At 41.8% G+C, this 27,008-nt stretch overlaps 2 protein-coding genes across 4 annotated transcripts in view; both read right to left on the reverse strand.

The window, feature by feature from the left end:
- The window catches only part of cyth1a (cytohesin 1a), a 42,840-nt gene extending 34,637 nt beyond the window's left edge, over positions 1 to 8,203 (reverse strand). The window contains exon 1 of one of the 2 annotated variants that reach the window (XM_082531192.1): positions 7,918 to 8,203. In XM_082531192.1, the coding sequence (XP_082387318.1) occupies positions 7,918 to 7,936 (19 nt within the window). In that variant the 5' untranslated portion in view covers positions 7,937 to 8,203. Of the gene's footprint in view, positions 1 to 1,071; positions 1,337 to 7,917 lie in introns of those variants that run through there. The other variant, XM_082531190.1, reaches the window with a different exon arrangement.
- Positions 8,204 to 10,450: 2,247 nt separating this feature from the next.
- usp36 (ubiquitin specific peptidase 36) lies at positions 10,451 to 26,788 on the reverse strand. Of its 2 annotated transcripts, none has more exons than XM_082529967.1 (20): positions 26,656 to 26,788; positions 22,750 to 23,015; positions 22,374 to 22,595; positions 21,810 to 21,920; positions 19,371 to 19,473; positions 19,226 to 19,293; positions 18,557 to 18,627; positions 18,367 to 18,449; positions 17,704 to 17,815; positions 17,466 to 17,606; positions 16,845 to 16,945; positions 16,609 to 16,747; positions 16,137 to 16,499; positions 15,621 to 15,845; positions 15,046 to 15,161; positions 14,189 to 14,884; positions 13,705 to 13,913; positions 13,288 to 13,473; positions 13,076 to 13,191; positions 10,451 to 12,607 (listed from the first exon to the last, which is right to left on the reverse strand). In XM_082529967.1, exons 2-20 carry the CDS (start codon positions 23,000 to 23,002, stop codon positions 12,476 to 12,478), a joined length of 3,447 nt encoding a protein of 1,148 aa, XP_082386093.1. In that variant the 5' UTR covers positions 23,003 to 23,015; positions 26,656 to 26,788; the 3' UTR covers positions 10,451 to 12,475. The 2 variants fall into 2 exon arrangements, with proteins under 2 accessions (XP_082386093.1, XP_082386092.1); XM_082529966.1 differs by having other exon boundaries at positions 13,705 to 13,916.
- Positions 26,789 to 27,008: the final 220 nt, after the last annotated feature.

Here is a 27,008-nt window from a genome sequence, read left to right on the forward strand (position 1 = left end):
CTTTGGTAATACGCTGCCCACAAATTGCAGGGAAGGCTGAATGTACAAATGCAAGCCAGTGTTTTATCTAAGTGACTAGAAACACCCAACATGCCATTCAGTTCTGTTGGCCTGACAAAAAATAAAATAAAATGAGCAAAAGTCTGCTGTCATCACATTTAGTACCAGAACAATCCAGATTACTTCCTCGTTGAATATCCAAATCGACAGGCAGAGCCCTGGTGCTGATGTGGATATTTTGAAATGACTGAGGCAGCAACGCTTCCACATGCTTCGCACAAAGTCAGCTGATTCACTGCCACCCAACAAAGCTTTTTAAGTCATGTCAACACGCAGTTTAAACACCCCCAATGGGAACCTGCACACCATCCTGCAGTGCAATGTCATCGCGGCGCTTAGCAACCAATCCAAAACAACAAACACGCGCACATCAGCTCCATCGCTGTCCAGATGGTGAGTAGCAAACTTCTAAAGAAACCAACATCTTAATCTGTGTCTCTCTGTGTGTAATTAAACCGAGAAACACAGAAAATTCATTTTACCCAGCTTTAGGAGGCGATCACCAGTAAGCACAACACTGCCAGTCCTCTTTGTTAAAGGACGGAAACACAAGTCTTTGGCAGAGCTGAGAAAGTCTGGCTCGCAAGCTGAGATTTCACATGTTGTCGGCCAACATAAGGATTTTATGTACATGTGTGAAAAAGGAATGTGAAGTCATCAAGAAGGAGGCAGCCCTGCTGCAGATTCGATCAGCTGAGTGAGTAATAACATTAGCTCACGCTCTATTAGAGTGCGTGCACGCACAGGGCAGAGGTTTAAGCTGTGCTAAATGAGAGCCTCCCTGAGCCTCGAGAAGCTCCTTCTATTTCTGTCCGACTGTTTGTTTTCATCTCTGGTTTAGTCATGTGTTCGTGCCAGTGGTCACAGAAGCACACATGACCACGCTCACAGGTTGAAAACACATTCAAAAAACAAATGCTCGTGATAGTTTCAACACTGTAGGTTTATAGTAATGATGCCAAAAGCCAGCAAAATGAAAAATGATCTTCCTGAAAACAACTTTTACTTTACCTGGAGCTTCCTCGAGTGGCTTCACAGCAGGGCACAAGAAGGTCTGAAAACTGGACACACATAGTTCACCGACTGTCCCCATAGCTCCGGCGTGTTAATCTCCGTATCTGAGTGTATGTCTCAGACTGCAGCTGTGTATCGTCCTGAGTTCCTCCCTCCTTATGACTGTGATGTGAAAGAAAAGTTGTGAAGATCCCAGTCTCCCCAGTGCACCTGTCACTCCTTGCTCCCAGCTGTTCCCTCCATGGAAGGATTCCAACTGTAAGATCCTGCACTGTGTCACTTTGCTTCACCTAATCCCCCCCCACCCCAAGTTGGATGACGCTCCTCGGCCAATGTCTTACACTAACCTACTTTCTCTTCCCCTTTGTTGAGAATGTGCAACTTGCTATCGGATGCTAAAATCACTTCTGCTTTCTCCCCCGTTCCCCTTTTCCGTTGGTATCTGAACCTCGCTCTTATCCTCCTCTGCTCCCTCTCTCTCCCTTTCTCTTTCTCTCCCACTAGCTACCTCACATACTAATTCTTGACAGGCTGCACACAAAATATATTAACGTATCTGCGACTGCTGCAGCAACCGCGTACGACTGGTCCAATCTGAAAAGTCGCTTGAAGAAGGGATGGAGTTCTGTTGTTTTCATGGAAATTATGGCAAAAATAAATAAATAGATGAAAGTCAGCAGTATGCTTTTTTTTTGTCCACTCCAGATTTTTATTTCCATCTCCACCCTCTGCTGCTTTTAGCTTTTAGTCACTCTTGGTTTTTGGCTTGAAAAGCATTAAAAAAAGAGACAAGATTTCATTGTTGCTTGGCAACAGGATAGAAGAAATAACTAGCTCCTGGGCCAAACACTGTGAGCCATTTAGATTAGATTAGATTAGATAGAACTTTATTAATCCCTCGGGTGGGTTCCTCTGGGAAATACGATTTCCAAAAAAGCACAGCACCGACAGAAGTTACAGAGTTACAGAATATTATATATATATATATATATATATATAATACACACACACACACACACACACACATATATATATATAAATACAGAGACAATATAAATAAAATATACGAAGGGGATAAATAGAATAAATAGGAATAAAAATAAAAATACAAGTGAATTGCACATTTCAAGTATTGAGTCTATTGCACTGTTGACTATTTACAAAAGTATTGCACAAAAGGTATTGCACAGTGAGGTGAAGAGGCACTACAGCTTAGTTGTTCCCCCCTCCTTTGTCCTCCTGTTTCCCCTCCCTCTCCCCTCCAGGGAGGAGTTAAACAGTCTGATGGCGTGTGGGACAAAGGAGTTTTTAAGTCTGTTAGTTCTTGTCTTTGGGAGAAGCAACCTGTCACTGAACAGACTCTTCTGGTTGTTTATGGCCGTGTGCAGAGGATGTCTGGCATTGTCCATAATGTCCATCAGTTTCTTTAATGTCCTTTTCTCTGCCACTGTCACCAGAGTGTCCAGCTTCATGCCGACCACAGAGCTAGCCCTCCTGATCAGTTTCTCCAGCCTGGATGAGTCCTTCTTTGCTGTGCTGCTCCCCCAGCACACCACAGCATAGAAAAGTACTCCAGCAACCACCGACTGGTAAAACATCCTCAGGAGCTTCCTGCAGATGTTAAAAGACCTCAGCCTCCTGAGGAAGTACAGTCGGCTTTGGGCTTTTTTATACAGGTGCTCTGTGTTGCATGACCAGTCCAGTTTATTGTCCACCCACAGCCCGAGGTACTTGTACTTGTTGACCACCTCCACCTCCTCCCCCTCTATCTGAACCGGCAGTGGACCTGCTCTAGACCTCCCGAAGTCCACAACCAGTTCCTTAGTCTTTGAGGTGTTGAGTTGCAGGTGGTTTGTGTGACTCCATGCGACAAAGTTCCTCACCAGACTTCTGTACTCCTCTTCCTGATCATCCCAGATACACCCCATGATGGCTGTGTCGTCTGCAAACTTCTGAATGTGGCATAATTCAGAGTTGTAGCAGAAGTCAGAGGTGTACAGGGTGAAGAGAAGAGGGGACAGCACAGTTCCCTGTGGTGCTCCTGTGCTGCTGACCACTGTGTCAGACGTGATGTCCTTCAGCCTGACGTACTGTGGTCTGTCGGTGAGGTAGTCGGAGATCCAAGCCACCAGGCAGGGGTCCACCTCCATCCTGTTCAGTTTTTCTTGAAGCATACAGGGCCGGATGGTATTAAAGGCACTGGAAAAGTCAAGAAACAGGATCCTGACCGTGCCTTTTCCCCCATCCAGGTGTGAGTGGGCTCTGTGTAGGAGGTACAGGATGGCATCCTCCACTCCGACACCCGCCTTGTATGCAAACTGTAGTGGGTCCTGGGCATGTTGTACCTGTGGTCGGAGGAGGTTGAGGAAGAGCCGCTCTAGAGTCTTCATAAGATGTGACGTCAGTGCCACCGGTCGGAAGTCATTCAGCTCATTGGGCCGGTTCTTTTTGGGGACTGGGACGATGCAGGATGTCTTCCATAGGGCGGGCACTCTCCCCAGACGCAGACTGAGGTTGAAGACTCGTTGTAGCGGCTCCCCAAGTTCAGCAGCACACGCCTTTAGTTTTGATTAGATTATTCTCACACTCGGTGAGGGTTATTCGCAGTGACACGATCGCATTTTGGGGCTGTATAACGCACATGGGTTTCACAACAACAACAACAGCAACGAAAATGTGCTCGTCAACGATCTGTTTCAGATTCTCGCTTCCTCTCGTGGAACAAAATGCAAACGATTAGCTTCCCTCTTGAACTCGTGTCACCTGCCACTCTGCATTACCCCACTTGTCAGTCACTCCTTAATTACTCCTTCTCTGCGAGTCATTCATTAATCCTTCAACTCCGCCCTCTCTGTCAATCATGTTTCCATTGAAAAGCAATATAGGGGTGACTTGATAAGGAATGCAATAAAGTAAGACGTGCTTCGTGGTTATGGAAATCATTATGATCTAACAAGCACTGCCTAGTTCATTATCTGAGGGCACAGTGCTTCAACTTGACCTCTGTATGAACTGCAAAGTCAGTTCTGGGTACTTTAAATGCTGCAGCTGCACATCACCTAGACAGAACAGCTCTGTCACCAGAGGAACGGCACACAGTGAAGTCAGCACAAATCTTCCGCCTCTTTTTTTTTTCTTTTTCTAAATGCATATTCCTCCCCCCTCGCTCGACAGCACAACACAAACACACTGAAAATGTTTAAATCTGTGTATTCCACTGAACTTTTATGGAGCTATTCTAGTCCACAGAGCAAACTTTAAGTGCTCTAATGAAACTCATAAAAGCCAATTAGCCAAATCGACAACAGTTCATTTGAATTAATTATTTTTGCACTGCAGTTTATTATGGACTAACGAGGACGTCAAGTGCAACACGCAATTAAGCTGCAAATGCAGTCATTCAAAGAGAGATCCCCAAGATGCCCAAACTGTCACAGTTTAAATGCTAATACTGATTTGTTATATAACACACTTTAGATTGCTTTAGTCAAAAAGGCACATGGTAAGTCACTGATTGATTCCTCATGAACCCCAAATGGGAGAAAACATCTAATGACCCTCAAATATGTGAGTAAACTAAAAATCTACAGCAATGCATTGATTACAAAGTAAACTGCACTTTTTCTGCAATATGTAGGATGGCATCGCAAAAGAATTCCCTAAACAAATCAAAAGAGTTTAAATTATACAAATAATTTAATGCATCCATTCCTAAGTGATTAAACCACTAGGAGGCTAACGACTGTACTCTGTCACACCCGATCCAACCCCTACTTGTCTTATAGTGACGGTGCAAGAGTCTGGGTGTTGTCAAGGCTTAATTGCTTATTGTGTTCATCCAACAAAGTATGGATGCCACTTCTTGGCCTCATGCTCTCTGGGCTGTCATTTTTAGCTGAAGTCAATCAAAATAATACCAAATAAAACCAGATCTGGTGTCAGTCTCCACTTTATGTTGTGCTATTGAGCCAGTTCGTAACAGCTGAAGCAGTTTGCTTTGATATGTAAGTCTTGCCACGTACAGCATGAAGGCCTTTTGCGTTTAACTGGCCCCAGATGAACCACTTCCTTGAGCATGGCATGCCATCATGTGGACACTGCATGCAACAACAACTCTTATTTTCACCTCCCCAAGCAGGCTACAAGTCTTCTGGAGTTAGCGGACCCAGATTTAATCTAACTATGAAATCTATGTGGGCTGAGTGCAACAGTCATGAGTAAAAATTGCAATAAGAAAACCGATAACTTCCCCAGAAGATTACACGATTCTGATGTGAATCAGTCATCAGTAAACGAGTAGACAGCTACGGAGGTGAACGTGTTTTCTTTTTCGATACAATCATTTCCCAGGTGGAAGATAAAATCTACAGGAAGCTTCCTGATCTGTGTTGGTGGAACTCCTACATGGCAGCCTAATGATAGCATCACCTCTGGTGACTAATAACTGGCTGAGTGGGGGCAGAGCCAGTGTCTCTGCTGATACAACCAGAGTGAATATGAAGGCTAGAGCTTCTACACCCGAACAGGCTGAATGAGCTTCACAATATCTCCACAATAGCAACATGCAGCACTCGTTGCTCAGCTTTGAGCACTTCTCTTCATCTGCGTCTCTTTTTGATCGGTGCAAATGAAATCCCATTAAACAAACCATTAAATTCATTTCGCTTCTTATTTCTGGAGTTATTACACGATCAAGAAAGTAGAACAGCTGTAGCATCTTTGGTGTGATTTTTATGTAACTACTTATTTCTTGTTATTAAGAACAAGTTGTGTCTGCATAAGCCCGCTGAGAGTTTGCTGCTTCCGTGACAGTGTCAGTATGCTTTGAACATGAGAGGAGCTTAGAGCTGGAGTAAATGTGTCACATGGCTGAAGAGTGACAGTTTAAGGGAAAAAAACTACAAAGAGAAAACAAGAAAAAATACACACACACACGCAGCATTAAGACCAGCAGAAGCATCTCTATTTCTCAGACGAAATCACTCAGATAAAGAGGAGAGGTCAAACTGACAGAGAGAAAGATGACACCCATAACCACAGAAACCACATATACCTGTCACCCTAGAGCACCAGCGCACCACACCTATGAGCAGTTGCACTGTTTCCTTTGTGCACATTTTATTATGCAAAGAGAAACCGAACTGCGCTGACAGGTGCAAGTAGATGGGAGGGGGTGCACACAAAAGAAAAAAACATTTTGACACCCTGCAGCTCAAAGCCTTTTAAGTAAGTCTTGAAACCCAGCCACGCCTCGTGAATCCCCAGGTAGTTGATTTAGGGCGCCAGCACCTAGCAACATCACTGGAACACAGTTCAGAAACCTGTTTCAATGATAATCCTGCTGTAAATGTAAGAAGGCAGCTACGCAGGTGAAGCCACGACGCAATAAATTATACAAATTACATTAGAAATATAGGCAGCCTCCAGACGAATGTTGTGTTTTGTTATATAAGTCCAGACTAATAATAAACTGCAGTGGGGGGAAAAAAATTGTGCCAAAATAAAACGACATCTCCACTTTTACTTCCATCTGCTTCCCGTCTTCTTGCTCACAGAGGAGATGATATGCTTTGCACTTCTTCATTCAGATTCTCAAGCTGTCGATTTGACTAAGAAGGTGTCGGGGACAGCGAGAGTGTTATCTGAATGCGCTGGGTGCTTCAGCGTGTCTCTTTTCTTATGCCTCACACTTCAGCAGATAATTACATAATCACCAACTGATTCTTTCAGCTCCTTTGCAAATAGGAAGTCGCTGACGGCATATCATTATCCTGTTCTGGGGCTGACAGGAAAACACCCTGCACGGGCTACCCAAAGTCACCACCTATGGACTCTTTATAGCAATTGCTCCTTTGTTAGGAGCTGTGATACTTCCATTAGACTAAAACTTCCCCTCATTTTTGGAAAAGAGATGAGAAGCATCATCCCCCTCCTTCTCCCTTCAGCAGAGCATCAGTAGAATTTTTTGCAATGAGGCCATTGCTGGAGGTTCTATTTTGAGATGCATTAAGCTCACTAAAAAAAAAAAAAAAAAACTAAACTACTAAATAATTGAGACGAAGGCTCTATCATATTCTAAGCTGAGCCACCAGCTAGCTCATCCCGGTCTGACATCATCAGGGATGTCACCATACACTTGATGACATGATGCTGAATTTCCAGTAAATATGGCTCACATTTTTTTCAACACAAGTAGTTGTATAAGAAGGCATTCTGTAAAAAAAATTAAAAAGAAAAAAGAAAAGAAAAACTATGTCAGCCTCAAAATAGATCCCAGCCTGATATCCTATAAATAAATCAGTCCGGATCATGTAAACTCCCAAAAGAGCAGGAACTTTTCTGTTTCTCCCTGCTGTTGTTTTTTAGTGTAAAAATCCGATTTATTATTATTATTATTGTTTTCACAGCTGTCACCCTGCTGTCATAGCTGCAGTGAGATGCTAAATCATTAATTGCGTCGACCTTTTTATATGTGTGCATACCACAGAGACCACCTGTTTTAAAGCTGGCTTTAGATTGCATCCTTCTTCCTGTTCCTGTGTATGCGCTTAGACTACATAAACACGGGCAAGTGTAGGATGAAAACAACACGGCATACAGGCCTGCTGCGGACTAGGACTTACTTTGAAGTGTGACACGTTGTCATTTTTTAACACTTTCACCAAACAGACAGGCAGTAGTGTGGACATAGCTCAGTGGGCTGCATTTTTTTTTTTTTTAATCTCTTGGCACAGCAGGAACACGGACACGCTACGGCAGTGCTGAAAAGCATGCGCTCATGCAGTGTCAGGCTTTGGATCAAAGCGTCTGCTACATGCGTGAAACAGTGCGATGAGGACAAACCGTAATTCTCCCCCTCCATCCCGGTGGTGCTGATGCTGCTGCTGCTTCTGCGGCTGATGAAGGCGTCTCTGTCCGGGGATGTCTCTCTCGAAGCGCCCGCAGCAACTCCGTTACCTGCCGCCCTCCTTCCCTCCCTTTCTCGTCTCTTCTCTGGCTTCGCCTCACCTCCCAGCTCTCAACTTGAAAGCAGGCGTAAGCTTACTTTTTTTTTTTGTTTTCTTAGCTTGTTGCTTTTCTGTTTGTCCCTTTCTTTTTGCCGTTTCAGAGGTGTGTGCTGCCGATGCCTGGCTGCTCCGCTGTTATGTAGCTCTCCAGAAAAGCCGGTGCACATGCTGGCCCCTCCCATCCCAGATGTGATGTCACGCTCTAACTTAGCTTCAAGTTTACTAAATGTCCTGCTGCTAGGTTTTATAACTTGCTGCTTATTTGACGGGCCCTGTAACGTGTGCATACAACTATTCATATAATCCATTAAATACAACATCCAGTGAAAATATGAGAAAATTACTAAATGTAATGCGAGAAGCAAAACAGACTTAGGTGATCCTCTGTTTATTGGAGCGTTATTCAGTCTCTTTTAGCTCCAAGACGTAAATAAATCTTCCTTTTGAGCTAATGAATAGACTTCAGTTGCTCACCAGAGCAACTTCATCCCTGTTTTCCAAGAGAAAAACACAGATGGAGTAGAACAAACTCAGTGGCCGCTGCTAACGATAGTCCTTTGTGGCATAAAGTGAACACGGTGCAGAAGTGGCACCTGGTGTGGTCTTCTGCTGCTGTAGTCCATCTGCTAACATGCTCTACATGTTGTGCAATTAAAGATGCTCCTCTGGAGCTAATGAGTGGTTATTTGAATTACTGTTGCCTTCCTATCAGCTTGAAGCAGTCCTTTTCCTCTTACTTCTTCCACTCATAAATATTTGCTGTTTTTCTGACCGTTCTCTGTGAACCTTGGACCCCTGGTCTGACCCCAACATGCCATGTTCGAAATTACTTAAATCACATTTCAATAAGGAGAGAGCTAAACATGATTTACTGAGATAAAGAAATTAGCGTATTGGGCGATTAGACACCAAATGACCCATCATGGCAGAACAGAATCCCAGCAGTGATAGGATTTAAGACAGGACCTCCACAAATGGTGGTAAAGATGAAGACTGAGGCTTGAATAGAGCTGTGGCTGAGGTAACTGAAGTGGAGATGGGGAGGAGGTGGGTTGCATGAAAGAGAATCTGAAAGGGAGAATGGCAGGGAGCACAGATTTAAACCATGCAAAGCCGAGGCTTTTGGCTCAAAGAAGGCAGGCGAGAATTGATTGGACTAGAGTAATGATGTCAGAAATGAGATTGACAGCATTGGAAAGCAGTAGTCCTGTAAACAACAGAAAAGCAGCTGAATACACAGGAAAACAGACAGATGAGTGACTACAGATACCTCCTTATTGAACTTACACTTAAGCTTAATTTCTGCCTCATTCTGATGCTTACCTTGTTTCTCAGCAGGTGATCTTGACTAAATGCATTGGGTTACTGCTATGTGATTATATGATGTTGGCATTAAGAAGCTGCTGAACCACTCAAAACACTCTATACTGCAGCAACATTACCTTTGCCACACATATTCACACAGCACTTTATTCTGTACTTGCATGCTTCATCTACCTTGCATTTACACCTGCAGCCAACTGAGAATCACCAGTTGACATATTTTTGTAATTCAGGAGGAAACCAGAGTAATTGGACAAATCCCACCCAAGCACAGGAAGAGTATGCAAAGTCTGCTCAGGAAGCCCTAGAAATCTGGAAGGGATTGGGCATCCATAAATCCAACTGGTATCTCTCATACATCATAGCCACAGACTGGAGGTAAAAGATGGGTTGGTCTGAAATGTCAAATAAAAACAAACAAACCAAAAACTCCCCAACTTAGTTGGTCAGCAGCATCTCCCCCTATTACAAAAATAAGTGATTATACAAAAGTGAATGAGAGACTTGATCTATCACCCACAGTAAACGTCCTGCTAATGAGATCTGGTTTCCATCTGTAGTTTTAGGACTTGTTAGGTTGTTCATCCTGTAGATTAGAGTCCTTTTCAGACAGAAAAAAGACAAGAAAGCAGTGTATACTTTAGAGCTTTGCCTGTGGGTTACAAGTTTTTGGTTTCCCAGTCAGAGCTCACCCTAATTCGTCAGATCTGTTTAAATCAAAATTTGAACATCATGCACAATTTCTTGCAATTGCATTGAGCACCATGTTTCCTTGAAATGGTACACAAATGGTTTTGAGGTCCATTTTAAATGTAACCCAACCAGCAGCATGCTGTATTAACAAGAAAGTGCAGTAAGTGGTTCAGCTTCCATAGATAAAGGCAATACAACATACATGCACCTCTTTTGGTAAGTCAGACTTTCTTAAAGAAAGAACCCTTCTTAAACAGCGATGCTGACCCTATTTGTGCTGTTTACCCACATACCATTTGTATATTTGGAAAAAGCAGAGGAAGACAAAGAGAAAAAAAAACCCCACAATCAGCTCACAAAAGTCACAACTTTATTGCACCTTTTCAGTTAGCTATTACGAGGTAAGAGCTACTTTCATTATGAAAGCTCTCTTCTCTGGTCAGAAAAGGTGGTGCAAAATATGGAACCATCAATGCAAACATGTGGACTGTCCATTCACGCCAGTAAATGTTCATCTGCCAGTCCACTTCACAGCTATCCTTTGGAAATGACACTGCCCCTCTTGTACTGTACACATTACAGTGACATAAGGAAGGACTTGCATGAAAAACAAATGTCTCTCTTACACACAACTGAACAAACACACTTGTAGATAAATTCTCAACACCCACCGACTACTCTGAGTATTTAGTAGCACAGTAAAGATCTTCTTTAAATTACATATTTATAACATTAAAACCTATGCTTTTTATAGCCAATTCAAGGCAACATCTCTAGAATGAAAAGAAATGCGTGGGTAAATCTTTACAGCGTTGTCGGGGTGGGGGAAACACTGGTAGCACAAGATGGACTGTACAATCTACACTGGCAAAGCATTTGTTTATTTAACTTTAGTTTCTCTACACATCTGTGCCCAAACTGGTGCAAGATGATTAGATGGATTCCACACCTGATATATTTTGTATAAAACAGTTGTTTATAGGATGTACAGGATGCAACGAGGCGGCTTAGGTCCAGGGATGACTCCTACATGAAATGGGGTCTGATCAAGGGTGGAGATGGGAATACAGGAGGTTCTGGGTTCCTGAGTCTCAGCCCAGTTTCTAGACGGCGAGCATGACTGTCAGAAAAATTGCATAGAGGTATAAGATACAAGGGGACAAGAAGATCTCATCATGTAGTTATCGCATCATAACACAGTGCCAGAAGTATAAAATGTAACCCTTTAATTGCAGTATAGTGGTGAAGGAGTTTTTTTCCTTCTTTACAGAAAACAAAAACATGTTTCCAAACTGAGCTTCTCTAAATGAAGAACTGATGAGATGAGCTACATAGTTGGATAGCTGCACAGTAGAAAATTAACTGCGCCAACGAGAGTTCCTCCAGAAACGCCGGCCTCTACGACGCACACAACAATTGCACCGAGCTGTAAGAAAACAATAACTCATGAATAAAAAATAAAACTAACAGCATCCGATGCGTTTCCTCCATATCGATGACACCGAGCATTCCTTTGTATTATTAATGTATTAACATTAAAGCTGAACTTGGTAAGGAAGGGAAAAATCACGTGTGTAACAAGAACTGCGCAACTACAAACGACCCTTCATTTAAAATGGGTTTTGAACCAGTTTAGGCATGCGTAATGAGGAAACAGTGGCTATTTTAAACCTCAATTTTACCAACAATATGCAGGCAAAACCCGGTCCTTAAAAAGAAGCAGTGTGGTACAGACACTAGAGTACAAAATAAAATCCCAACTTATGAGAAAAAAATAATAATAACATAAAAATATTTAAGAAATCTAAAACAAGAATAATGAATGAGTCCAGCTTTGTTATTTGACATAGAATAATTTCATTTTTTGTTAAAAAAGTCACTTTTTTTGCTCAGATTGCGTTTTCAGCGCAGTTTTCAGCGAGGCCAATGAGTCACAGCCTACCTTTCACAATTACGGTAAAGCTTTTTGTATTTCATGGTAGCACATTTTCAGGGAAATAATCGGGGCTCAAAGGACACAAATCTAGCGCGATATTGACGTGATGTAAGGATTTTCAATTAAATACTGAATGCATAGAAAACTTTAAGCTGCTCATGGCGGCATCTAAAGGGGAGATAGTGAAATTCAGCTGTCTGCTGAAAACAATATTTCACATTGATTAGTTTAAAAGTTGTGTTGGCAGACTGCTGATGCAGTAATGTGTACTGCTTTTGGCACATATCTTATTCTTGAATATGGGGGATTAAACAAACAAAAGACAAAAGAAAAAAGAGAGAGAGAGAGAGGGAGAGAGAGAGATTGGGTAAATGAGTTTGGTAAGAAAAGTATTTTCTGTCTCAATTTCAAGTCAGCAAGACTTCAGCAGCAATCTGGACTCTCAGCGTCGGACTCCAAAAACTCTCTTCCCTCCGGGTGTTACAGACCACTTGTTCCGCCTGTCCTGAATCTTCTGGAACATGCTGCTGGCCCCTCTCCACTTCTCTCTTTTATACTGCTTTACTTTCTTCACCTGTTAATAAGAGGAAAAGGGGACAAAATTAAAATTAAATAATTGCATATCGTCTCGGAGAAGTATTTTAGTTGTTAATAATCAAAATACTAAACAGGAAAGCAGGGTAAAAACTGGCCATCATAGAGAGAAATAGGGGCGCTGTGTTGTTTAATAACAGAGATTACAACAACACATTTTTAGACAATCTTTCCAGGGATCGTACTTGATTGCACAATATACATGCAAAGTGTCACAAGTAACTGTTTAGGTCCCAAGAGCAACAACGTGTCTGGTTAGTGGCACTAAATTTGCCTGTGAAATGACAAATGTAACTTTGACCTCATGCACGTTTTGAGTAAAGACCCATTAGGTGATCACTGTGTGCAAGTTTCACTGAAATCTAACTAATTCTAATGCAGCAGTACAGATTCTTGTGAACTGAACAGACAGACAATGACTTTTTTCATGTTGCATTTCACCCCTCACCTTTCCCCTGTCGAAGTCTTCATCCCACTCGTCGATCACAGTGTCACACCTGGCATCGCGGGCATCTTCAATGGCATCTCTGCTGACAGCAGAGACCTCACCATCCCAACTGAGGACTAGTGAAGACAAGACACTGACACCCTTTAGGGTCTTTAAAAACACATTTTCTTTAAAATTGCATTTAAAAACACAAATATGACTCTGCATCTCACCATTGGCTCCGTAGGCTTTATCCGACGCGTTCCTGAGCAGCTCTTCTACCACACTACTCGTCTTTTTCCCATCCCAAGCTACGGGTGCGGCGCGGGTCGAGCCATCCGATGTACTTCCATCAGCCGCTGGTGCCACGCTGCGCTTGTAGCCGTCCTTCACTTGGCTGTCCCACACTACCACTGTGGCTGGGAATTGAGAAAAAACAAAACAAAACAAAATCACAGAACTGTGATTAAATCTGACATTCTCAAAATGCAATGAGTCACACTCTGCACAAAAGTAGAATGACTGGTCACTCCACAGAAAGGCTGAAAGGCTGCAGAGGTGGAAAGTGATTTTGTCAAATGGCTCCAATCAAAATTTTACATTGACACTCCACAGGTAATCGATGTAATGTTAAGTTCTCGCTCACACACCTGTGCTTTCTTTGTTTATTCTGTCCTTCTCCATCGTTTTCTTTTTGTACGGGGGCTCCGATGCTTCAGTCTCAGCATCAGGACAATGCTTGCTCTCCTCCCACTGCTGCATCTCTTCTTTTAGCCTCTTCTTCACTTTTAATTTCTTTTTTACTTTTAATAAATCTCCTGTATCTTTCTGGCTCCCTGTGGGCTTCATCTCAGAACTGCTTCTGGGGAAAAAGCAGATGAGAGATCGAGGTAATGAAAGGCATATAGCAGAAGCAACTACTTTGTCTCACTCTTAACCCTTAAGGGTGAGAAGATCAAATATTTAATGAAAAAGAATCTTATTTCAAGTCCTTTATGAGAGTTATGAATAATGATAACACATTTAGAAAAGTTCTTGATTCCTAGAGTCAAGCCAGTAATGTAGACTTTCTGAGAGCTTTACACACGAACTCAACTTCAGGTGAAGAACAAACATAACCAGACTCGAACCAACCTTTCTGTTGTAGAGCGTGCAGACACTGTATCCTGCAGAGCGTCTCCTGACTGACCCACATTGTCTTTCTTTTTCTTCTTTTTCTTCTTCTTCAACACACAATCCGTTTCCTGCTTTTTCCGGTTTGACTCACACTGCGATGGAGTTGTAGCGGATAACTGAGGCTTTTTCTTAGACTCTTCTGCACTGGACTGAGGGGTCAGGCTCCACATGCCACTCTGACACCAGTCCTCCTCCTGGCTTGACGTGTCCAAATGAGACGAGACACACGCCCGCTCCTTCGCCTTCTCTCCGTCTTCGTCCAGCCGCTTTCGCTTCTTCTTTTTCCTCTTGCACCTCTTCTCGCCATCGGACTCTGCTGCAGTGCACTGTGTCTGTGGAGCTGGGGATGTGACTGGCTCTGGGACGCTCTCCACCTCAGAATGCCGCCGCTTCCTCTTCTTCTTTTTGTGTTTGACATTTTGAGCGGGAGGGTCGTCAAGGTCTGGTTCTTGAACCACTGAGTTGAGCTTGTTGGAAGACTTGGGACTCTTTGGGCCTGGACAGTGAAGACCGTTTGTTTTAGGAGGAAGGCTCACGCTTGGCTTTTGCAGTGTGGAGAAAAGGGACTGTTTCTGAGGACTCTGCAGTTTGAAGGATCCAGTTAAATGGGCTAAAGGTGATGATTGGACTTTACATGAATGGAATGGATCAGCTCTGGAAAAGAAATAAGGATCGTCTTTGTTTTTGGGTGTCAAAATTTGAATGGATACACTCACATTAAGAGTATACTGACCCCCTAAGTGGCAGAGGACTGTACAACTCAACCATGCCTAGTGTGAGTATTCGCAATACGAAACAGGTTTCCATATACATACCTGTGAGTGGGAGTGGGTGAGGCAAGGGTGAGGGAGTTAAGTTGATTTTGATGCATGGGGTCACTGGACGGCAAACGGGGCAGAACATCAATGCTGTTCGGACTCCGGCTGCGAGCCTGCAGTTATCGACATAAATAAAAACTTGGTGGTCTAAAGAAAATAGCCATGAGTGTGACAAAAATAAGGAAGAGAGTAAATAAAGGAAAAAAACAGGGTGATTAAAAGGATGATTGGGGGGGGGTGGAGAGAGGAAAACAAAGTAGAAAGGGTATGGCAGAGAAGAATTAGAAATGATTAGGAAAAAAGAACAAACTAAAGGAAAAGAAGACAAACTTTAAACAAGTGCTAACATGTGGTTGATTAGACGGTACACTGGAGAAATAAGACATTACATAAAAGGCATAAAACGTAACACAACACCACTCTTTAACTTGCCTGAATAAAAAAGACTAATTGAAATCAACGGTGCAATTTGTGACAGCAGGTGTGGCGTTACACGACAGGAAGCAGAATTATTATGAGTTTGTAGTAAGACAGGAAGTGAGGCAACTGCTGTGGATGGGGATGACGTTCACCTTCTTGGCCGACAGGGCAAGCTTCTTGGCAGGTGGAGGTGACATGGTGCTGGTGGCTTCAGATGTGATGTTGCCGAGAGCCGGGGGTTTAATTTTTGCCGTCTTCTGCTCCTCTGTGCTCTGAGAGCGCTCCACGCTCCTTGCTGGAGACGCCAGGCCGCTGGAGCCTTTCCGAGGAGTGGAGGGAGTCTCTCCTACTGGTGCACTTTTGGGACCAACGGAGTCCTGGTCCAGAGAGAGAAAACCACAGGTGGCGGTTATGCTTTTGTGAAGCTGCAGATCTGATCTTTTACATCAAACATGGCTTCTGAAATGTGAGAGAATCCTTGTTTTCATGCTACTGTAGACTGAATCTCTGTAGGAAAGCATGTTTCCCTAAAGAAATGCCACTGCTTTTCACAGCACTCAAATATTTTGAGTATTTTTTATTACCTGATGATCAAAATTAAAAATCCCTGTCAAGATTTCACCCTTAATGTAACATTTGTATTCATGCTTGTTGACTTTATACCGTACCTTTGACTCAGTGGTGTCAGCAGAGGAGGAGTCAGACAAAGACTTAAATGAGGTAGACGCTGCCATGCCTCTGCCTTCTCCACCTTGTTTTTTATCTCCCTCCGTTCTGCTGACCCCGTTGTTGGAAGGGGTCGGAGTGCTGCTGCGGGATGGCAGCTGGCTCTGCGAAGAGGGCTTCTTCACCTTCTTGAAAGGTTCCTCTATAACTGCGGGTCCACCCGGCAGCTTTGGCAGACCGTTGGAAGAGGATGTCCAGTTGGACAGTCGGGGCTGTGGCTGAGTGCTCACACCGTTCCTGGAAATGGGCAAACCCAAACCACCGTCCATCGACTGGATCTTGCGCAGCTGGGCTGGCTCAAGTTTCTATCAAGAAAACGAGGACTTTTCTTACATTTTTTATCCAGAATGTTAAAAGCTAGAAAGTTTAACACATACATTTACTATTTTACAAAAAGCCAAATATTTCTTATACCTTTTTCACCTGTGGGGAAGAGAGAGGCCCGTTCAAGTTGGACCTCTTTATCTGTTCCGACGGTGCCGTATTCTTCCCGGAATACAACATCCCCTGCTTGGTGGTCTGCCCATCTGCATTTTTCTTGGTTTCAGGTATCCTTTAACACACAAACACAGACTCTAGTTTGTTGGACTGCACATCCAGGAGGTACAGACATCTTTTTTGATCTCTTGCATCACTCGCTACCGTCTCACCTCAAGTAGAAAAGCACATAAGCCTGCTGGTTCAAGACCACTTTGATGTTACTTGAGTGCACCATTGAATCATTCATTTGGTACCATTGTCCATTGCTTGCCTGTGAGGATAAAAGAGGGAAGAAACATAAAATAAAGCCATTTTCCCTGTAAAGATAACTAAAGCTCTCAAATCTTAATCACTAGTTTAGCTGTGAAAGGGATTTGTTAACTTTTAGCTTTTAAAAAGGAACTGAGAGAAACCAATGTGACCCTGACTTTTGGTGAAGATCAATATTTGGCAAAAACTGGCAGCTATCTGTGTAAATGTGTTGTACTGGTATATTCGATGGATACAGCTTGTTATCCAGGTCTGCTATGGTAAGCTATTAACAATCCACTCTCTTGTCCACATATAGTCACTTCTGACTCCACAAAACTGACATATTAATGGGAAAGTTTCACAACAAGCTTTCACAAACAGTGTAGAAAAGGAACTTTAAATTCAGATCGCTGACACCTAATTTGTCACCTTTCCCGATCGGAATCCACAAGACGGAGTGGAAGGATTTTTAAAGCCAATTTTCCTTCACGTTCCTGTCACACGCACACTAAAAAGATTGTTTATCTATACCGTCTTACCTTCACATAGCAGTAGTAGTGTCCAGCATGACAACTGTAGCCTGAATGCACCAGAACAGCATAGAGGCCGTACATGACAGGATCGCCTGAGCTCTGAGACATGTAAGGGCGGATGTTTAGAAATTCTGGGTAACCAACATCCTGAAAAAGAAGAAGAAAATGACAGAAAGGTGTGAGATATATAGAGGAATGAGGCAGTTTTGCTAAAAATCAGTCCGTGTCGTGAAAATTCTTTAACCTTTGTTATTTTTCCACCGCTGAAGTTTGCAAACCTCTTCAGTGAAAGGGTGAGTACGTTGGATGTTCGATGCACTGTGAAGCGCTTGGTGGCCGGCACTTTCTTTTTGCACCTGAAGAGGACGAAAAATAAAAATTATGACGACACTCTTTAATCTTTTTTTAATTTTAAGACCTTTTCCCCAAAAATTTTAAGATTTACACTCACCACTGACTTTGTTAGATACACTTGTTCAACTGCTTAATGTAAACATCTAGTCAGCCATTCACATGGTAACGACTAAATGCATTTAGGTACGTACACATGGTCACAACGACCTGCTGAAGTTGAAACTGTGCATCAGAATGGAGAAGAAAGGTGATTTCAATTACTTTGAACGTGGTTTGGCCCGTCTGCCATCAACAACCAGTCTATTTCGGAAACTACTGAGCTACTGCAGTTATACTGATCTGCATCACGGATGTGCTACCAACAAATCTGCAGCTGTGTGATGCCATCATGTCAATATGGCCCAAGAGGCACCTTGCTGAATACGTGCCACAAAGAATCAAAGCAGCTCTGAAGCCAAAATGGGGTCCAACCCAGTACTAACAAGGTGTACCTAATGAAGTGTCTGGTGAAAGTATTTTGAATCATTTCTGACTACATGAGAGGGGAACTTACTTGGCACACATGTAGGCATTCTCTCCACTTAAAACATCTGGTTTAACAAACAGTTCCAAGGCTCGCACTATGTTTGCTGCTTGCTAAAACAACACAACAGAAATTACGTTACCAAACTTTCCAAAGACAGAAACATGAACATTTCCATGAAAATAAACGTTATACAATAAGGAGATATCGTGCAACATACCCGAATCTCAACGGCGATATCCAGGTAAGGATCGTACGTATCTGAGACACTTTTACAAATAGAGCATTTTACTGAAAGGCAAAAAAAACAAGTCTCACTCTTCTGACAGTACTTGTAAGTAAAATCTGTTGAAGCTGCAGCAACCTCAGTTCAATTTCCTGTAAACATGAAACTGTCAGGCACCTCAAACAACCTCATCTGACTATTAGAGCAAACTTTAAGGGGAAATTCCTTTTACATTTTAACTCGTTTCTATTTTTCCATTATAGAACAAGCGAAACTCTTGAACCCACATAAAAGAAATTACACGAACTGTTCCTTAACCTCTCACTTTCAATATGAAAGTTAATCATAATGAATGTCTCTTTTAATAAGATTTAAATTCAATTTAAATTAGAATATTTGAGCAGTGGGTTCTTAAGTAAAACACAGAGATTGAATAGTTAAATAAATTTTGACAATGTAGTGTCTTTTTCTAAAAAAATAAATAAAATAATTACACAGGATACCTGCATCTTAAGCCAAGGTAAGATACACACATATGACACCTCTCTGTTTTCCATGCATGACTAAAAAGATTATATTAGCCTAATTTAGTATATTGAGTATTAACCTGCATCAAACCATTAAGACTTAATCTGAGCTGCGTGTTTATTCATCAGTCAATACCTCTTGACCTGAGGTAACCTCCAAAGATCTGGTGAACCAGTGTCGTGGCCTGGGTCTGCCTGTCAAGCCTAAAAACACAAAGACAAAAGTTATTCATGTAATGACTAATGACTAAACAAATATCATAAGAAGCATAAATGCTTACTTCGGATAGCCATTGAGACAGGCTTTCTGCATGGCATCGATGGTGTACCGCAAAAATTCATGGGCGTCCTCTTGACTACCAAAGCGAAAATGTCTTGCAATTTCTGTGGACGACAAAGAGCCTGTCAGATTTCATGCTTTACCAGAGTTACATTTTTCCTCTAGCCTCGCACTTACTGAGACAGGGAGGCTCAGAGAAAGGCGTCTCTCACTTTCCAACTTGTCAATAATGTTCCTTGTATTTGATAAAATGTTGATGAACTGCAATGACCCACAGGCTCATTAAAGAAATAGATCAACCACTGACTACCCAGATTATCTGACTGAGGTCACAGACATTTGTTACATATCGTGATTTCTGACAATAAGTGAAAGCAAAGCAAGAAACTGTAGAGGTTCATTAAAAATAAAAAAACCTAACAAAAAATTCATTTCTTATTTATAGCATGACAGCTTATCACTTATGGCCTGATAGACACCAAAGTAAACCATTAAAGGTCACAAATTGAAGTAATATTTTCATTATTAAATAACAGAAAAGTTATTGTTTTCCATAATTTTCTACAGAAATGTTTTTATTTATACACAAACAAAATGTAAAAACTGAATTTTGCTGTTAATTCAAAGATTTTTTTTTATTATTTTTTTTATTTTTGTTGTTGTTTTAATTACACGTCAAAGATCAGGAAGGAGTTACAAGTGCTTTTAATGTTTACAACTTTATTTCTTATAGACAAAGTCTAACAGCAATGCTTTTTACTTTCATTTACTACAGCAGCATTTCTTTACAATGCAGAAACATGAAGACTTAAGGAGAACACATCAGGTTTTTTTAAATGGTCATTAGGTGATTAACTGATTTGTCTGACCCACTGAGATTTAACTGAACTGGCCCACAACGTAAAATTAGGTTCTCTCTATAGTCTTCATAACAAGAATAACTGATTATAGTCATTTAACTATTAAAATATGACACGGCACATGTGCACACTTATAAAGTGAATGGCTAATACAGATAGTAGTGATGTACAACAATCAGTGAGCCGATTCATCGGCTCTCTCTTGGCACTCAAAGGAAATACATGCATGTCGAGGTAATATGATAAATACCACTCCTTTTATAGGCTGGCACTATACTCTTCCTACACTGGCAAACTGGACAGTACAAAACTCTAGCAGTCCTTTGTTTCTTCCTTTAGAAACTAGCACCTCCTGTCCTTTGTGTCCAGTCTCTTTAGCTACACTCCAGCCATCCAAGTTGTCATTTTCCCCAGGTTAACAGTCACACTTTTTTGTAACTATTATAGAAACAGGTTAGGTCAGCACATTCATTTCAAACAGTGGGCTGGCCGTTTCACTGTAACTACATAAAGGTCCTTTATCAGGAAATACAGTACACCCTGCAGCCAATCAAACTAGAGCTTTCACCCAGACCATGGCATAATGACCCAATAAACATGTTATGGTTACAGAGCGGCGTCTAATCTGCAGTAAGAGTCTCATAGTAGAGATAATGTACCCTACTGTTATTTCCTAATGGAAAACTGGATGAGCTATTAGAATGTGGTCATCAACATATTCCCAGCATAGCACCCCTGCACATTCACAACAATGAGTCACCCGAGAGTGGGGAAAAAGGAATATAATACATCAAGCACTAATGATCTATTCCAGGCACTTCCAGGAGAGGAGAGAGGCAACATCTTGAAGACATTAAAGCTGTGGGCATTAATACTGGTGTGTCGTGTTTTTATTTTGTTTGTGAAACCTCAGCTGTGAGATCTGGTGGCAGTTCAGGAATCGGCAGCAGTAAGCTCTTTTGTTTTTGTGCAGTGATATGGCACTGTATTAATGGGCTTTAGAGTTGGACTAGAAATACCGAGGTTGATATTTCAATGTGTGCATTTAAACTGTTCCAGCATTAGCGGCACATTTTAAGCTACAGAGGAGGCCACTAGCTAAATCAATGTATAAAAAACCTGAACACACATACAGCGCATCCTGAGCTCTGATGGGGGGGAGAAAGCAGGTGGCCTGTACATTTTTGTGCTAAAGCCCGCAGTCACAAGGAGACAGAAAGGGCATTGGGAAAGGAGGGAGGCAGAGAAAATGAGGCACAGGAGGTGGAGACATGATTGCAGCATCACATAAGGAGGAAGCAGCCAGGTAGGGAGGGGACTAGGGTGCAATGAAACTACAGCACAGTAACTCGCCGTGTCAGGGCACTACTCACACCTCATCGCTACCGTCTACGTGGGATTCATTCACTAACTGCAGTCTCACTGCTCCACTTCTATACTGCAGTTACTGCCCATTGTTGTCATACGGGACACTGTTGCAACACATTACCCTTGAGAGTAGCCAACCAATAAATGTGACGTCTGAGATAAACCTAGAAGGCATAAACTGCTCAGGCACTGTTAAAGGAGGGCGATCTTACTTTTTAAGTCTCTGATGAAGGAGACGGGCTTAATGGCGTTGCCTGTGTTGGCGAAGGCTTGGATGATATGGTTCTGCATTACACAGATCATACAGAAGCCTGACTGGTGACCTGAACAACAAAGAGGAAGAGGAGTTACAAATAACATAAAAGTATAAGCAGGTGTTAGCATTAAATACAAAAACAATACCTTTAACTCAAATTTAAGGGGTTAAAAGGCATTCCACAAACCAGCTGCTGATATTACAATATGTTAATCTTTTATATAGAGTCTGTTTGAATGAGATGATCAAAACGAGTTAAAAAAAAAACAAAAAAAAAAAAAACGCTCCAAATAATAAATGTCTTGATGCATGCACAATCATCCAGGTAAGGAAATCCCTGGATGATTGGGAGCTCAAAATAAACTAGCTGAACCAAATGAAGCTACACTTCTTGTTTTTCCTTCTTCAGGCACACACAGGGATATAGGCCAGGTAAAAGTAATTCCCCAAACTGTGTGAGAAACTGTTAGTGTTTAAAATAAAAAAAAAAATAAGTAAATAGGATAGTAAATCTACTCACAGACACGGCTGTGCTCCTTTGAGAGTAAGTAGTTGGCAAGTGGCGGCGTGTAGGTGAGACACTGCACTGTGGAATTGAGGAAGCAGGTGTTTCCAAGGTTATGGAGGCCGGCTCCCACCCTGTACACACGCTCCCACTTAAGGGTGATCTTGTTCCCCGGAAAGAGCATCTTCTGCGGAGCAGGGATCCCATCGCTCTGGCCCCCGACCACATTCTCTAAGACTAAAGAAGGGGTACAGGCAATTTTGTGACATTAGCCGAGGACAGAACGCCAGAACTGAGCTTTCAGGGTAAGCATCAAAGAACAAAAGGTCAAACATGGAAAATGTCAGGCCATCAAATTCTGCTCAATTTTCAGTTCATTTTGAGAGCTTACCTTGCCTCTTAATTTGAGCAGGCTCTGCAGCTTTCTGTGCTGTAGCACCCTCAGTCCTAGGATTGAGGATCACATACTTGTTCTTTAGGCTGTCGAGCTGATAGGAGAACCCCTTGGTGGCAGGCTCAAACTCTATTTTCTGCAAAAGGACCTTCTTGGCAGAAGAGGCCAATAGCTTGTTGAGGTCACCCTCATCGCCTGTGTCCTTTCGGCCAGGTTTTAAAGCCTCCTTGAGTTTATCCACTATCGGCATTGTTGGAACATCACTGTGGGGACAAACAGATTGAGTGTCAGCATCACTTCTCAAGACTGCACAAAAAAATAAAAATAAAAATGTACCATTTCAATGATATCAATGACATGCCATCCTTTTTTTTTTATATCTGCAAAAAATGCTCACACAAAATTACTTTGTTTCAGAGTTAAACATGAGCAAAATTAAACCTGCAAATACAAGTTAAATTGCTCTCATAGCTAATAAATTAAGCCCGTTTGTTTGCCCTCCAGTGGGCACCTCTCTAGGCACATTTTCTGACATCACCTTACAAGAGAGATAAGGACTGAGTGCTTCCAGCTGGGTCTTGGCAGCTGTCCCTGCAGTTATGCAAGGCATCAGATGTAACATAGGGTGGGGGAGTGTATGGGATAGGAGAGGGAGAGCATTTATGCTTACACATAAGGTGTGAGCAGCTGTAGTTAACTGCCAAATTACATTTATACAAGTCACATTTTGACCTAATCAAATTTTTTGTCATCCTCTCAACTCCAGTGAGTGCATAATCAGCAAAGCTGTAGCTCCTTAAATTTTGTCACAACAGTTAGAGATCTACAGTAACAAGTAATAACAGTAAACCTAAAAGTGTTTTCCATGTACTGTTTCTACACATAAAAAGCAGCTTAATGTACACAAAGACCATTTTAGTGTTGAGAACTGCTGCTTTACACCAGGCAGCTGTAAAGGAGCTCTGATTCAGGCTGCTAAACTAAACAGCTGATGAAGGGTGTTATTAGTCGATCAAGTTGACTGGCCGGCTGACTGCAGCGGGAAGAAATGAGGAGATCAAAGTCCAAAGGAAAGAGTGACACATTGTTTACACAGCTGATCATTGCAGTTAACAGAGAGCAACTCCAAACTACGGGAGCATTAGAGGGTCGGAGAGTAGGTGACCTGCAATCCCTCGAGTAACACATTCAACTATCAATCGCTGAACCTGTGACTTACTTTTTAAACTTACGAGTAAGCTATTATTACACAGCATAGCAACGCCATATTTTGATGGTGAGTGTGTAAAACATTCAATCTTCTCTCAGTTTACCCATACAAATGATACCGTCCCCCCCAGATAAAGACAACAAAACATCTAAGGAAAAACAAACAAACAAACAGAAGCGAAGGCTACATCATAGAGACAATACAGCACTACGACTTACTCATCAGAGTAGGCAGTGACGTCATGAAGAGGGAAGGAGGGCCGAACATGCATTGTATGCACAAGGGCATGCTGACCTTCACGTGCTGCTGATACTGATACAACTAAGAAGCACAGAGCCCACAGGGAGAGGGAGCTAACTGCAGTGATGCAACCGTCCAAACAGGCAGCTCTGCTGATGCGCTGACCAAAACACGGATGTTTAATCCGATTGTGTCACATTACTGATAACACAGAAACTTTCTGACTGCTGTTTGGGATATGCTGGTTGCATAATTAACAAATGATGCTATTTAAGACACGGGTCATTTTAAGGTGAGTGAAGGTTTTCACAAACAGTGATAATCTGGGAATAATTACTTACACCGATGCTTAATTTGAGAAAAAAAAGAAAAAAAAGAAAATCGATTAAATCCAAAAATAAAACAAATACAATTCCTCGTCTTGTCAACTCAAGCTTACATCAAGCATAAAATTACACTGGTAAAGCTTTTTAATGTTAAGAGTACTTCAGATATCTTAAAGCCAACTTTAATAAGTTTTCACTTTATGTGGTAATTTATGTTAGCATGGCTTTGTTTTCTGTTCCACTTTCCATCAATGCCCTTTGCCTTTTTCGTTGTACATGTACCATGACAATAAAGGGCTATTCCATTCAATGAAGGAAGGGATGTACACAGGCAGACAGTCATTAAGCGTAAGGTCTTGTTAAGCCATTTTGCCTATGTAATCAATATGTAGTGCAATGTCAAACTAAACAATACGACTTAAAGCCTATTTACAGGGGTTTAAAAACTTATAACCTGGTTGTTTCCGATTTTAAAAGGTAATCCTCACACTGATATGAAAATATTTCATTCAATTTGTAGGAACACAACTGATATTGAACTTAAATTTAGATGTTTAGAAAACTGACTCGTAAAGGATAGATTGACTCCATATTGCACAGTGAAAGTTCGGAGAACCTCAGTTTGATCCTGAGAGTTCCTTCTGGGATTGCATCACGAAGGGCATCCTGTGTAAACATGCGGCGCGATCCTTTCCGAATAAGTGAGCAACCAAAACTAGCTTTTACTTTTGTAGGATAGATTGCAGCTGAATTAGTTTATTAAGTGCTTTTATGGACAGTCAATAGCAAATTATGTTAGCTACTAATATTTAAACAAAGAATAAAAAAAATAAAAAAAATGTAGAGACAGTGGGATTACTTTCAAGTACCCTCCAGTGAATACTTGCATTACCCAATACTGACTCTTTATTTGCATTTCGTAAACTATGCATACATAGATCGTGCACATATCCTGCCTAAACTACTGCTGGATGCAGGTGACTTCAAGGGCTACCAAAAATGTTGAATTATGACACAAAACAAACTATGAGAACATTTTAAAAAAATGATTCTTTTTGAATATATAGGAGGCATATATATATATATATATATATATATATATATATATATATGAGGCAATATATCATTAAAAAAGGGCATTTATTTACAAGGGGTCACCACAGCGGGTAGCTTTACATGTTTTATTTATTTATTGTCTTGTTGAGCCACAGAAGCTTTGGATAATTAACATTACTTACTCAGCATAATTTATCCCTGAAATAATTCATTCTCAACTACTACTCAAACGACAGAGGAAAAAAAAATCCATAAACTATTAAAACAAAACACCAGAATATGAAAACGTGCATTCAGCCCTCACCTTCTCCCATATCTAAGTCACCCACCACCACTAGAGGAGCATTGGGCCATCCTATATGTTTTTAAAACTGAGGGTTCAGATCACTCTTAAAGAACTTGCTGCAAAGGTTTGTCTAATGACACCAAAAAAAACCCCAAAACTGGACTACTCCAGGTTTAATATATAGATCTACAAAAAGCTACTCACTCGCTTCAACACACTCCCACAAGCACACTCAAAGTGTAGAGATTTCACTTCTTAAATCCCACAGCTTATTGTTTTGACCTGCTTATAAATCTACCTGGACGCATAATTTAAGCTAGTTTGAGGTCTTGTTTTTTCTAAAGGTCGTTAAGAGCTCCATGAAGTAGCCGGTGTAGCTGCTCACCTACTGGTCCCACCACTATGGGCCAATCACCAAAGCTTGAATGCTAGTTTGCTTATCTACAGCCGCAGCTAATCTCGCCCTGAACCGTTTAAAATTTATACAGGAAGCGTCGCTAAATATCGCAACTGCTCGATATTTAATCGTTTATCTGTCCCTGCTGTCGACTGATTCGTGTTCTGCTATTCAATCGTTTAACAGTGGAGCAACGCGGTTAGCAGCCAAGCTAGCTTAACGTGGCGAAAGCCAGCCTCCCTCAGTGCTGCAATGTGGTTAGCATCCCAGCACCCAGGTAGCTAACAAACCTCCCTAACCGTCACATCTCGCCTCTTAGCCCAACGACAGCACCACGTAAACAAGCAGCGAACAGATATTACACGAATACGCCTTTCCGTTCACTTACCTTTCACTCAACGGGACAAAATAATTTAAACTAGAAGCCTCTGCTTCCCCAGATGAAGCTCTTCAATCTAGTATTTTCGCCCATGCTGCATTATGAGAAGGCGATAGAAAAAAAATGACTGACAGGAATCACGGACCAATCAGAGCACAGGTCACGCTGTAGCCGAAAGGTTCAGCCAATCGGCGCTTAACGTGACGTCGATCTGTCGGGAGAGGGCTACACGTGACTTCCAGCCAGCGCTGTTTACCATTGATGCGCGATACCTGATTATGTTTTTATATAACAACAAAAACGCGCGGAAACATGGCAGGGCCTGAATCACACCGCTACTCATGCTCATGAAAATTCCCAGA

Source organism: Aulonocara stuartgranti, assembly GCF_965226115.1.
Source record: "Aulonocara stuartgranti genome assembly, chromosome: 4".
Classification (NCBI taxonomy): Eukaryota; Metazoa; Chordata; class Actinopteri; order Cichliformes; family Cichlidae; genus Aulonocara; species Aulonocara stuartgranti.

What these genes read in the sequence shown, in the direction of transcription:
- usp36 (XM_082529966.1), bottom strand. Translation starts at nt 23,002, where the DNA reads ATGCCGATAGTGGATAAACTCAAGGAGGCTTTAAAACCTGGCCGAAAG. An exon ending in ATATCGCCGTTGAGATTCGG is followed by an intron (nt 18,450 to 18,556) that starts GTATGTTGCACG and finishes GTGTTGTTTTAG; the next exon opens with CAAGCAGCAAACATAGTGCG. An exon ending in TTGCCCTGTCGGCCAAGAAG is followed by an intron (nt 15,162 to 15,620) that starts GTGAACGTCATC and finishes CGATAACTGCAG; the next exon opens with GCTCGCAGCCGGAGTCCGAA.